Raw genomic sequence first — 14881 nt, 5'->3', positions numbered from 1 at the left:
TGAATTCAATTCTCATTTTGAATGAGTGTCACCTCTGAATTCAGACAAACTCTCTGTCATCCCACACAAGCACAGATCCACAGCAAAAAAAGCACCATGAGTCCAGTACTAAACGTAACGCTCACGGTGAAATGGATGATGAGGAAACGAGTATAACATCACACTCAGAGTACATGTTTACTTCCAGGGGTGACTTGAGGCACATTGTATGTGAAAGGATTCCATCCTGCCTTTGAATTTTCTAAACCAACACCAAGAGACATCATACTTGAGCAGCTATCTCAATGACCATGATATTCGTGAAGGCAAACTTATGAACAATGTGAGAAACTCAACCATGTCAGTAAATCCAGGTCAAAAAACCTACTTTACGTTGAGCCGTTCCCATCCGAGCCGACTTGGCATCTACAGACTGATAGGTGAGCCATAGTCCCGTGTCTACATGCTGGATAAAGCACACAGAATCACCATATTTTATCTCTGGAGACCCCATGCCGTCCACTTCTTTCCTTATTCCTGCATCCAGTTTTTCCTGAAAATGAATCACATTGTTCTTAAACATTTCTTCAGTTAAAAAAAATTAATTGACAGATTACATTACAGTGTCACAAAAGTCAACAGAGCAAACTATCTTGGGAAAAATACTGGAATTGCCATAACAACACCAACCAAAGCATTTTAAACTCACTTTAGGAGCAACTAGAGATCAAACATTTCCAGCATTATCCACATCTGCAGAATAAATACATTTAAAAAGTCCATATGCTGTATTTTGCATATAATAGAAATCATTCACTCGCCCATACATTAAGTTAAACTGGCCTCTGTTGTCCATTTTCAACCCGTCCCCCTTTCAATTTTCAAAATTCTCCTTTGCAATTTTCAAATCTGAAGGGGTTATTTTGAGTCCAGAATCAAAGATAATAATAATGAAGCAACACACATAAAAGTTGCTGGTGAATGCTGCCTGGCCTGCTGCGTTCACCAGCAACTTTTATGTGTGTTGCTTGAAATTCCAGCATCTGCAGATTTCCTCGTGTTTGTGTAATAATAATGAATCTGTTAACAATTACTATCATAGTGTCTGAAATTTGGAGTTAAACTTAGAAATTTTATTGCAGTCAATTCATGGAATGTGTACAGAACTGACAGCATTTATTGGCCATGACTATTATTGAATAGAGTTCTCTGTTAGCCCAGTCATCTTCAAGAGAGTCCAGAATAACATGGAGGCTAAAGCAGATAAGAAGAACAGGTCTCCTTCCCCAATGACCATTAGTAAAACAGAAAGAGTTCTTTATCAAACCATTGGTTCCGTTTTGCCATTACCAATACTTGCTTTGCATCACTGAATTTAAATTCCCCAACTGCTGCAATGGTATTTGAACTTAAGGTTTCAGAACAATAGGATAAAATTTATTTTATTTACAGATGCAGCACGTAACAGTCCCCTCTGGCCTAGTAAGACACACTGACTGCCCGGCAACCCACCTATTAAACACTAGTGTAACCATGGGACAATTTACAATGAGCAATTAACCTACTAACCAGTATATCTTTGAACTGCGGGAGGAAACGCATATGGTCACAGAGAGAATGGACAAACTCTTTACAGACGACACCGGAATTGAACTCCAAACTCTGGCGCAACAGGCTGTAATAGTGATATGTAAACTGCCACGCTACCTTGTCAACCTTTGTGGATACAAATTTAACCACTATAGTACCCTATTTCCTGTGTAGAGTCTAATTACTCTCAGAATTCAGTTCAAAATTCCATGGGTTAAAATTAATGAGCAAAGACAACTTTAAAATATGGACGAAGTTAATTTTTGTGATTGTCAGTGGTCCGATGAATATCATTAACTTTCCTGCAGCTTAATCTATATTGAGAAATGCAATTCCTTCATCCTTTTTACTCCCCTGGGTTCAAGATAAGGATTCTCAAATGCAAATGACAATATCTACTCTCAGAGGTTAGCAATCTTTGAAATTCTCTGCCCCACAGAGTCGTGGAGACTGAACTATTGCATCCGTTTAAGGCCTAGAAGGGCAGATAAGTTTTGAATTATAAGGGAATTGAGAATCACAGGGCTAAGCAGAGAAGTAGTGTCTTGACCAAGATTAGATCAATCATATAGAAAGGGAGAATGGCCCAAGACTTTCTCCTGCTCCATTTCTATTGTTGACAATTTTCTGACCTATTTCTGGTAATGCTAGCATCCCCTCCTCGGCATCTGCTTATCATATCTCCCACCACTTTCTCCATTATAGTTTATTTACCAATCACATATACGATCATGCTCACGTGATGGTGTAAGTATAGTCAACAATTTGAACAACTATTGAATCCAGAAATGAATACAACTTGCAGTGTATTTTTAATGTTACTTAAACCTTGTGAAATTAATAGATCACTGTCCTCTTCGCTAGTTAGGGCCGCTTCCTGAGCCTTGCACAGTCCATTTAACTTACCTTGGTCATTCCCACACAGAAATTAAAATGCTACAAGAACATCAAGTTTGGACCAACAATTGCACATTGGGAAATAACAGCCACAGCAAAATAAAATGGCTTTGATAGTAATGTGAACTCAGCTTTATCCTCAAGATGTATTTCAACAAAGAGAAATGAACAAATGGAGCAGTAATTATAAACAACTGAGGTTATTGAACCATTTCAGAATTAAGTCCCAATTTGACATCCAAGTCCTAATGATTAGATTAGATGATGAGGACACTCAGTCCTTGTTTATTGTCATTTAGAAATGCATGCATAAAAAAATGATACAAAGTTCCTCCAGAATGATATCACAGAAACACAAGACAAACCAAGACTAAAACTGACAAAACCACATCATTATAACATATAGTTACAACAATGCAAAGCAATACCGTAATTTGATAAAGAGCAGACCATGGGCACGGTAAAAAAAAGTCTCAAAGTTCCGATAGCCTCATCAACTCACACAGACGGTAGAAGGGAGAAACTCTCCCTGCCATGAACCTCCAAGCACCGCAAACTTGCCAATGCCACACCATTGGAAGCACCCGACCGCAGCGGACTCTGAGTCCGTCCGAAAACTTCGAGCCTCCAACCAGCCTTGCGACACCGAGTGCCATCCTCTGCCGAGTGCTTCAACCCTGCCCCGGCCGCCGAGCAACAAGCAAAGCCGAGGACCCGGGGCCTTCCCCTCTGGAGATTCTGGATCACACAATAGCAGCCACTTGACTTAACCTAATCAACATCACAGCAGTGTAGTTGGTTTCAATAGATCCACAGGGGGAAGACAAAAGGCAGGAACGACTTGTGCAGTTCCTGGCTACTCTCACAACTACTGTCTGCAAATGAACTGGTGCAGGGGTCGAGTCGGAAAGTAATCAGATTCTTCTCTGATCCAACAGCTGCACAACACTTGTTCTTATGGCTCCATTATGCTGATTGGATGGTTCTGTGAGGTACTACACAGCAACAAAAAGATAATGGAGTTAAAAGCCACCCTTCGTTATGTGTTCTAAACAAAAGATGAAATGACACATGCACTCAAACAGGTACATGGAAGAGAAGGGCTTGGAGGGCTATGGGCCAAATGCAGGAAATTGGTGCCAGCTGGATGGTCTTTGTGGTTGGGCCAAAGGACCTGCATTCTCACTGTATTGGTCAGTGACACTCCATGGCTCCATCAAACTCCTCTTCAAAATAGATCCATATTTCAGAAAGTTAAACTGGACAGCTATATGGACAGGAAAGGAATGGAGGGTTATGGGCTGAGTGCAGGTCGGTGGGACTAGGTGAGAGTAAGAGTTCGGCACGGACTAGAAGGACCGAGATGGCCTGTTTACATGCTGTAATTGTTATATGGTTATATGGTTATAAGAGTTCCTCAATACACATATGTTGCTGCACCATATGTCCGGCACATACAACAGGATGAATTCCAAAGGAGCAGCACAGAATGTTTACAAGAAGACATTGCAAAATAATAGGTGAAACACATCCATCACAATTCATTGTGATATTCAGAATAAGTAACCTAATTAAAAAGTTAGTCATCCGGAGGATTTTATTCTTGAAGAAATTCAGCCGGGGATTAAATATGCAAAAAGATTAGAATTAACATTTGCAGTAATTATGGAAACAAATTTTGTTCTAAAAATTGAGATGTAGAATTAAATGCAGAAGGATGTATAATGGGAATTTCTTGAACAGTCCCAGATAGCTGCTCTAAATGCAGTGAAAACAATAAACAAAGAAGGGTGTGCATATTCCATCAATCTTCCCTCACCATTGCAAACAAGAGAAGATATGCAGCTGCTGGAAATCGAGCAACACACAGAAAATCCTGAAGGAACTCAGCAGACCAGGCAGCATCTATGGTTTCACTTATCACCTTGTACTTCTTCCTCCCCACCCTCCACCTTCTTACTCTGACTTCTCATCTTTTTTCTCTAGTCCTGCTGAAGGGTCTCTGCCCAAAATATCGACAGCTTACTCTTTTCCACAGATGCTGCCTGGCCTGCTGAGTTCCTCCAGCATTTTGCGTATGTTCCCTCATCATTTCGTCAACCAGAACCCCCACCCTTTAAAGAAATTCTAGTTGGTAGTGGAATGTTCTTGGCTAACATCAGTAGCATTTAAGATAATAAGCAATTCTTTCTTGCATGTATTTTTTCAGGAACACACATCAAAGTTGCTGGTGAACGCAACAGGACAGGCAGCACCTCTAGGAAGAGGTACAGTCGACGTTTCGGGCTGAGGTGTTGACTGTACCTCTTCCTAGAGATGCTGCCTGGCCTGCTGCGTTTACCAGCAACTTTGATGTGTGTTACTGGAATTTCCAGCATCTGCAGATTTCCTCGTGTTTGTATTTTTTCAGGAAAAACTTTAGTAATATTTAACTGATCATGAGTTATTGAATACAGAGAAGTAGATATAAGCAGTGCTACACTGATGTGTAAAGGGGGAACATTGGATTTCATGAGCCACACTGACCAATGACACATTTTTATAAACGTACTACAATTTCAAAAGAAGCAATAAGCCAAGCCGTATTTCATACAATGAGATCAAGATGGTCAGAAGGGATGCATCTAACAATTAGACAAGTCAGTCTTTCCAGCCGCATATTTTCCTGCAACTTGTATGCTGATTGCACTAAACTGGCAATCAGAATACAATAAAAAAGAAACCAAACTCAAGGGCCTTTTGCATTGGTATTCTGGCATTCGTATTAAATATATTTTCTCCTTGCAATCAATGAGTGCATAAAGAGAAAACATTTCCATTCTTTACAGAAATAAACTACTCATGGGCCTGTTGCCAAAATATCCCAACAAAAAGGACACAAGAACAAATATTTTACCCTTTGCTGAGTCAATAGGGATTTTAATCAGGTGAAATCCTACTATTATTGCCTATTCTGAACTAGCTGTGAAGTGATTTCAGAGGACATTACTCTGGATTAAGAGTCCAGACTGTGTAGGGATGGCAAACCGCATGAACCAGATGGGATTTTATGGCAAACCAGTACTGTAGGTTCATGGTCACCAATTTAGAATTCATTGAAGGTAAATTTCTCAGGCACTGTGGTAGGATTTGAACTCTGGGTTATCAAGCCTAGTTTCTACATCACAAGTGCATAGTCTCATTTTTGTACTCTTTTGGCTCATCAACCAGCAGAAGTAAATTCCCTTAAAACTTGCCATAAAATCTTGAAAGCTTCAATCAAATTATCCTTAATCTTTTAAATGTCAGAGAATACATACTGGTTTTGTAATTTCTCCTTATTTGGGCCCCTGAAGTCCAGGTAACATGCAGGTAAATTTGTAATGCACTCTCTCCAAGGACAAGATGTCCTCATTCCTGAGGAATCTTGGCCTGAATTAATCACCGTTCCACAGATCTCACCTAGCCAACACTTCGTATAGCTGTGACAGGGCTTCTGCTTCTACTATAAAAAGGCCTAGAGTGGAAATGCAGAGGATGTTTCCAATTGTGGGAGAGTCCAGGACCAGAAGGCACTACCTCTGAACAAAAGGACATCCCTTTAGAACAGACTTGAGGAATAATTTCTTTAGCTGGAGAATGATGAATCTGTAGAATTCATTGCCACAGACAGCTGTGGAGGCCAAGTCATTGAGTGTATTTAAAGTGAAGGTTGGTAGGTTCTTGATTAGTAAGGGTAACAAAGGTTATGGGGAGAATGCAGGAGAATGGGGTTGAGAGGGAAAATAAATCAGCTATGATGGAATGGTAGAGCAGACTCAATGAGCATTTAGTGGTCTTATGGTCTAGCCCTCTAAATACTTATGCCAAATTTTCATATGTCTTTCAAATACTTTCTGTGTTTATCTATGTAATTTCACAGGTCGGGCACATTACTGCCATTGAAGGGTCAGGTCGTCTCTCCCTCCTGGTCTTGGAGCTTTTGATTGAGGTCCTTCAGCCAGCTGCTCTTTGAATGTGTTGGTGCCTTTGTAGACTGCCAGGCACCAGCCATTGCGGTCTTTGGCCAAGGCCTCTCAAACAATCACAAGGATATTGCATGCCTTCAAGGGCGTTTTCACACAGTCTTTATCACACTTTGTTGGGATCCCTGCTTTCTGGTGCCTTGTGCCAGCTCAGAAAAGAATACCATCTTTGGAAATTGGTTGTCTTCCATCCAGACCACATGTCCAACCCATCAAAGTTGAGCCTTCACGATCAGTGCCTCTGTGCCAGAGCTCTCGGCCCTTCATAGCATTCTCATCAGAGGCATTGTTATTCCCAACGGACTTCCAAGAAGCTGACGTTTCAATCATTTATATTCATGGACCATAAAATCTCTCTAGAATTTTTCTGCTGCTTACCTTTTAGGTGTAAAACTCAGGCATTTGCCATTCTGTCTTCCAACTTTCACAATCTATTAATATTTCTGTTTTGTTTAACACTTCCCTCCATACAGTATACAATGTCTCCTTTTCTTGTGACATTGGCAAAACTGGATGTACGATCATCTTTCACATCACCCTGAGCAACAAACATGCAACCAATCGATTCCCTAGCAGTCAAATTCTGCTAATTATCAGTCCATTATCTCTATTCTATATCTGAACAACAGTGGTGAACTATTGCATTGGAGATATTTTCAAAAATATTTATACTTTTTTTTAAATATCAGGTACTTCCTGAGTCAAATTTCTAACAAGTTCAAGCATGGTGTTACCTATTCATTCCTACTACTTCACTTTTCTTTTTGTTACACCTTGAGTTTATGCTGCAGTTGATAATGAGAAAAATATTGTTACATGACTACGGGTTTCGTTCACTGTGGACTGTCACTTTAAGAGACACCTGAATGAGGCGGGACTACGAAATCAGTATAACAAGTTGCGACAGACTGCTGAGATTTTCAGTGGTGGTCGAAGGGGGGGAGGGGAGAGAGGAGAGGAGAGAGAGAGAGAGAGAGAGAGAGAGAGGTAGAGAGAGAGAGAGAAAGAAAGAAAGAAAAGAAGGACTTTGAACTGCAAACTGCAAAATGGCAAAAGTCTGATACTTCCCCATGCCCAAAGGACTGGGTTGCTCAACGGAACATGGTGCATTGGATGTGTGACTTGTCACTTCGTATAATCCATACGTGGATTCTCTTGGTATATCCTGTGGGACCACTGTTGTTAACCCTTACCTGGCTTCGGGTGTGTTACGTGGTAACCACTTGGAAGAAAGGATACTTTGTGACTGTCACCTGCTGATATTTCAATGTGGATTTCGGAACGACTCTACAGATAAGATCTTCGGCGACTGTTATTTCGTTCACCTAGTGTGGAACCTGTGAAATTTCTTCGTAATTGCCTTCTCTCTACATTTTACAAATCACTCCCCTCACTCATTTACTCTGTGAATTACTGAACCTTTCTACTTTGCCGTCTGAATCTTAAGACTTTAAGAACTGTTCCTAAACTTGACAGTTTGGGAGCCACACACACACATTTACACGCATAACACTGTTAACTTCTGTTTATTTCGTTTAATCTTTTATATTTTTGAGTAGATACTAATAAAAATAGAGATTTTAACAATGAAACCTGGCTCAATTTGTGATCTATTGCTTCTGGTACGTAACAATATGAGCTTTGATCCATCATTAGCAAAACAGAAGTTAAATTTTACAACTCATTATAAACCAATATCCTGTGTTTACTATAAATCAATACCACTTTGATGTCAATTGCCAATGTCCACTTTCAGTTCTTCAGCCTTAATATTCCACAGAACCTTTCTATGTAGAATACTGTTAAGAGGTGAGGTTTGATGCAGTTCGCCATATAGGGAAATTAAACAATCCATTCACAACAGCATTCAGCTTATGTCAGCATGTGGGTAGGAGGGGGCATCTGTGTTTAAAAAAAAACCTTTAATGTCCAACCTATCAGTTGAAGAACGCCCACACGAGACGGATCCAGTTATAACCACTTGAAAAGAATCCAACAGAGACGCAATAGGAAGTGAGGTGCTCCAAATAGACACATTAATTCACCAACGTGAACTCAGTTGTGCCACTGAATAACAATTATATGTAATCCCTAATTCGAAGCAAGAATAATATCCACTAAAAAGTTATTCAGTTTATTTAAATTTCAGTCAAACGAGTATGTTAAAGTAGAAGCTGTGTGCTGAATCATCTTTGATGTAAAAGTTTTAGTCTTGCTGTTTAAAACAATAAACTCATTAGGAGTCCTAACACCCAGCACAAATCCAGTATGCAAGCAAGGCATAATTTGGGAATTATCACTTTTTATAGCAGTATAAAATGTAACCACTGGTTAAATGATTCTAATTCTTTTTCCTTTCCAATGATCAGTAACAGTCACATTCAACAGGTTATGTAATGCAGCTTATATTATAACTAAAATCCATTTCATAACTAAAATTAAAATGCCAATAAATTCCTCTTAATATAAATCCTCAACCTCAAACATGTGCAACGCACACAAAATGCCGGAGGAACTCAGCACGCCAGGCAGCATCTATGGGAAAAAGCACAGTCAATGTTTCGGGCCGAAACCCTTCGGCAGGACTGGAGAAAAAAAGCCCAGGAGTAGATTTGAAAGTTGAGGGGACGGGAGAGAGAGAAATGCCAGGCAATAGGTGAAAGTTGGAGGGGGAGGGATGAAACAAAGAGCTAGGAAGTTGATTCATGAAAGAGACAGAAGGTCACGGAAGAAAGAAAATGGGGGGCAGGAGCATCAGAGGGAGGTGATGGGTGGGCAAAGAGATAACATGAGAGAGGGAAAAGGGGATGGGAAATGGTGAAGGGGGGAGTAGAGAAGATGCATGACTGAAAGTTTGAGAAATCAATGCTCATGCCATCAAGTTGAAGGCTACCCAAACAGAATATAAAATGTTCATCCCCAACCTAAGTGTGGCCTTATCGCGACAGTGAAGGAGGCCACCTTCACCATTTCCCATCCCCTTTTCCCTCTCTCATGTTATCTCCTTGCCTGCTCATCTCCTCCCTCTGGTGCTAAACCCCCTTTTTTCTTTCTTCCATGGCCTTCTCTCTCTTTCACCAATCATCTTCCTAGCTCTTTGCTTCATCCCTCCCCCTCCAAGTTTCAGCTATCGCCTGGTATTTCTCTCTCCCCCCCACCACCTTTTAACTCTACTCTTCGGGTTTTTTCTCCAGTCCTGCCAAAGAGTTTCGGCCCAAAACGTTGACTGTGCTTTTTTTCCATAGATGTTGCCTGGCCTGCTGAGTTCCTCCAGCATTTTGTGTGTGTGTTGCTCAGGTTTCCAGCGTCTGCAGATTTTCTCTTGTTTGTGACCTCAAATTTGTCTTTTTTTAAAAAACGGCATCTGCTTCCACTACTGACTGATCGGTCCAATCTAGACTGGCTTCTTTGTGGACACTTTTTCTAAAAGGACAAGTCCTTAACTGTCAGCTCAAGTTTTCTGTCCAAGCCTTTAAGCACATCATTCCGGACTCTGGTGTAAACACATTAAGCAGTGCCAAAAGCTAGATGATGACATTAAGCTGATCAAAGTTAGACCATAATATATAGGAGCAGGAGCAGGCCATTCAGCCCATCAAGCCTGCGCTGCCATTCAATCATGGCTAATCCAATTCTTCCAGTCATCCCCACTCCCCTGCCTTCTCCCCATACCCTTTGATGCCCTGGCTAATCAAGAACCTATCTATCTCTGCCTTAAATGCACCTAATGATTTGGCCTCCAAAGCCGCTCGTGGCAACAAATTCCACAGATTTACCACCCTCCGACTAAAGTAATTTCTCTGCATCTCTGTTCTAAATAGATGTCCTTCACTCCTGAAGTCATGCTCTCTTGTCCTAGACTCTCCCACCATGGGAAATAACTTTGGCATATCTAATCTGTTCAGGCCTTTTAACATTGGGAATGTTTCTATGTTTCACCCCTCATTCTCCCAAACTCCAGGGAATACAGCCAGACATTCCTCATACAGTTCATTCCTGGAATTATTCTCGTGAATCTTCTCTGAACCCTCTCCAATGTCAGTATATCCTTTCTAAAATAAGGAGCCCAAAACTGCACACAATACGCCAAGTATGATCTCATGAGTGCCTTAAAGAGCCTCAACATCACATCCCTGCTCTTATATTCTATATCTCTAGAAATTAATGCCAACATTGCATTCACCTTCTCCTTCTTCACCACCAAGTCAACCTGGAGGTTAAACTTTAGGGTATCCTGCACAAGGGCTCCCAAGTCCCTTTGTTAGAGCACAAAGCAACTCAGATATGGATAGGGTAGAACGACAGAGATTTTGTCAGGGTGCCAACATCACGTATCAGAGGGTGTATTTCTAAGGTAAGAGGGAGAAATTTTAAAGGCAATTTACAAAGCAATTTTTCTTACACAGGGAGTGATAGGTGCGAGGGGAGATGGGTGGAAACAAATACAATGGAAATGTTTCAAAGTCATTTCGACAGGCACATGAACGGACAAGGAATGGGAGAATACAGATCAGACCATATGCAAGCAGATGGGATTTTGGTTTAAATTGGCTTCTGGCTAAGCACAGGCATAGTGGATCAAGAGCGTGCTGTATAGTTCTGTGTTCGATATTCTGCATTAATTGCTGTAACATACCTTGGATGGTCTGAAACAAAAAGCTGTGCTTTTCACATCAGCTTTCTCTTTGCCCATCAGAAGAAGGCCTTTGTCATCAATGAGACTTAAGTAGTTTCCAGTTGTAACATGTCTCAGTCTGAACGGCTGGCCCCACCTGATATGGCTTCCACTCCATCTGCAAGAAGTTAATTACAACAGATGAAGCAGTGACAAAAGATAGATACTGAAATTAATCTGATCAAAGTTCGAGTACAAAGCCATTGAGGTGTAGATAGGGCGGATAGTCAGAATTTTGGTCAGGGAGGCAATGTCAAGTACCAGAGAGCACAGTTTTAAAATTTAAAAGAAAATAAAGGTTGTATGGCTCTGTAGAAAGGGCAGAGAAAGAAACCAGCTACATCGCTCTTGGAAAGATGTAGCATACGAATAATAGACCAGCGGCTTTCCTCCATGCAGTCGTCATTCTGTGAAAGAAAATTATTTGTGCTAGAGTGCCAAAGTGATGCTGTCAGTGACAGAAACGCAGCAACAGACAGTACAGGTTCCTGCAGTCACTGTGTGGATGACAGTAGGAGCCTGTAATTTAAATTGGTATCATTAAGAGACATTAGCTGAAAATAACATAACAGTGCTCAGTCAGGACTGACTGAGAGCTTGTCTAGTGATGCTTTATGGGTAGGCCTGAGGAACAAAAAAGGTATGACCACATTGATGGTTTTACATTACAGACCACCCAACGGTCCACAGAATTTAGAGGAACAAACTTGCAGAGAGATCACAGACTGTTGCAAGAAATATAAGGTTGCGATAGTAGGTGATTTTAACTTTCCACATATTGACTGGGACTCCCATCCTGTAAAAGGGCTGGATAGGAAACAGTTTGTCACATGATCAGGAAAGTTTCATTAATCAGTATGTAGAAGTTCCAGACAGAGAGAGTGGAAAAACTAGATTAGGGAATGAGACATGGCAGGAGACAGAAGTTTGTGCAGGAGAAAACTTCGCATCTCGTGATCATAATGCCATTATGGTCCTCAAGTTGAGATCCTAAATTGAAGAAAGGCCAATTTTTATGGTATCAGAAAGGATCTAGCAAGTGTGGAGTGGGATAGCTTGTTTTTTTTGGCAAAGGTGTACTTGGTAAGTGGGGGGCCTTCAAAAGTGAAACTTTGAGAGAAAAGAATTTGTTTGTACCTGTCAGAATAAAAAGCACGGATAACAAGTTTAGGGAACCATAGTTTTTGAGAGATATTGAGGCCCTGGTTAAAATAAAGAAGGAGGTGTATAGAAAATGTAGATAGGCAGGAACAAGAGGTCCTTGAGGAGGATGAAGAGTGTAAGGGAACAATTAAGAAGGAGAATCGTAAGGGCTTCTACAGATGTATTAAAAGCAAAAGGATAGCAAAGGACAAGTTTGATTCCTTGTAAGGTCAGAGTGGTAATCTACACATAGAGCTGAAAGAGATGGGGGAGATCTTAAATGGATCTTTTTTTGCATCTGTATTTACTCAGGAGAGGACACAGAGTCTGTAGATGTGAGGCAATGCAGCAATGAGGTCATGGACCCCATACAGATTACAGAGGAGGAGGTGTTTGATATCTTGAGGCAAATTAGGGTGGATAAATTCCCAGGGTCCAACAATGTGTTCCCTCAGACAACGTTGGAGGCTAGTGCAGAACTTACAGGGGCCCTTGCGGAGCTATTTAAAACAGCCTTAGTCACGGGTGAGGTGCCGGAAGATTGGAGGATAGCTAAAGTTGTTCTGTTGTTTAAGAAAGGCTTTAAAAATAAGCCAGGAAATTATAGGGCAGAGAGTCTGACATCAGTAGTAGAAAAGTTATTGTAAGGTATTCTAAGGGTCAGGACAATTATTATTTGAATAGAACCGATTAGGGATAGTCAACAGGACTCTGTGCATGGTAAGTCATGTCTAACCAATCTTAGAGTTTCTTGAGTAAGTTACCAGAAAATTTGATTAATGCAAGGCAGTGGATGGACTTTAACAAGGCCTTTGACAAGGTCCCACATGGAGGTTGGTCAAGAAGGTTCAGTTGCTTAGTATTCAAGATGAGATAGTAAATTGCATTAGACTTTGGGTTCATGGAAGAAGCCAGAGAGTGGTAACAGATGATTGCCTCTCTGACTGGAGGTCTGTGACTAATGGTGTGCCGCAGGGATCAGGTGCTGGGTCTGTTGTCATCTATATCAATGATCCGCATGATAATGTGGGTAAGCTGGATCAGTAAACCTGGGGATGACTCCAAGATTGGGAAAGTCGTGGACAGTGAAGAAAATTATCAAACTTTGCAGCAGGATCTGGAAAATTGGGCTGGAAAAAGGCAGATGGATTTTAATACAGATAAGTATGAGGGGTTGCACTTTGGGAGGACCAACCAGCCTAGGGCTTACACAGTGAGCGGTAAGGGGCTGAGGAATGCAGTAGAACAGAGAGATCTGGGAATACAGATGCATAATTCCTTGAAGATAGCATCACAGGTAGATAGGGTCATAAAGAAAGCTTTTGGCACTTTGGCCTTCATAAATCAATGTATTGAGTACAGGAGTCGGACGGTAAGTTAAGATTGTATAAAACATTGGAGAGGCCTAATTTGGAATAATATGTCCAGTTTTGGTCACCTACCTACAGGAAAGATGTAAATAGGATTGAAAGAGTATAGAGAAATTTTACAAGGATGTTGCCAGGACTTGAAGACTTGAGCTTACAGTATAGGTAAAGATTGAATAGGTTAGGGCTTCCTTCTCTAGAATGTAGAAAAATGAGGGAAGATTTGATAGAGGTAAACAAAATTATGAAGGGTACAGATAGGGTAATGGCAAGTAGACTTCTTCCACTGAGGTTAGGTGGGACTACAACCAGAGGTCATGGGTTAAGGGTGAAAGGTGGAATGTTTAAGGGAGCATGAAGGGGAATTTCTTCACTCAGAGGGTGGTGAGAATGTGGAATGAACTGCCGGACAAGTGGTGGTTGCAGGGTCAATTTTGATATAAAAGAAATTTAGATAGATACATGGATGAGAGGGATATGGAGGGCTACAGTAACTTCTGGGTGCAGGTCAATGGCATGCGGCAAACTAATGTTTCAGCATGAACTCGATGGGCCAAAGGACCTGTTTCTGTGCTGTATTGTTCTATTACTCTAACAGTTTTCTGCATAATATCCATTCAAAATAAAGTCAGCTAAAAGACAATCAAAATCCAACAAATAAAACACAACCCAGTCTCTATACAGTGACAGTAGGAACTTGGATGTTTTCTCTTTGTTATCACCACTTTGACACAAAACCATTTTAATATAGTTTTATTTCATAGAATGAATCACAGAATGATAATAGCACAGTGGGAAGCCATTGGCTATTGGGTTATATCATATCCCTTCAAGAGCAACATAGCTGGCCTTATTTCCTGACCCTTCTGCAGAAATTTGCAACTTTTTTTCCTTTAAAGTTCAGTTCCATTACTAAAATCTGCCTCCATCACCCTGTTAGGTAGTTAAATCCAGATGCAAACAATTTCCTCATGAATACTTTAGGCTCTTCTGCCAACTATCTAAAAGCTGTGTTCTCTGGGTCTTGACCACCTCTATCAATGGGAACATTGATGTCAATTACAGTTTTTTTAATATATTTTTAAAGAGATTCAGGCTAGAGATACTGAAAATGGGTAATTATTCAAATTAGTCATTAATGCCAACTATTTGCCATTTCCGCCGCAGCTAATTATGCTGTGACATTGTTCATATGAAGCAGTCCATGTATTTTGGGCAGAGACAGG

General features: G+C 40.7%; 1 protein-coding gene across 1 annotated transcript in view; it reads right to left on the bottom strand.

Annotated features, from left to right (window-relative positions):
• ryr2a (ryanodine receptor 2a (cardiac)) overlaps window positions 1-14881 on the bottom strand; it is a 785545-nt gene that overhangs the window by 446346 nt on the left and 324318 nt on the right. Inside the window, exons 11-12 of the mRNA XM_072264911.1 lie at window positions 11107-11263; window positions 368-532 (exon numbers count right to left, since the gene is read on the bottom strand). Coding sequence (XP_072121012.1) covers window positions 368-532; window positions 11107-11263 — 322 coding nt within the window. The remainder of the gene's footprint in view (window positions 1-367; window positions 533-11106; window positions 11264-14881) is intronic.

The sequence above is a fragment of the Mobula birostris genome, chromosome 8 (assembly GCF_030028105.1).
Source record: "Mobula birostris isolate sMobBir1 chromosome 8, sMobBir1.hap1, whole genome shotgun sequence".
Classification (NCBI taxonomy): domain Eukaryota; kingdom Metazoa; phylum Chordata; class Chondrichthyes; order Myliobatiformes; family Myliobatidae; genus Mobula; species Mobula birostris.
This window is presented reverse-complemented; position numbering and strand designations above follow the sequence as displayed.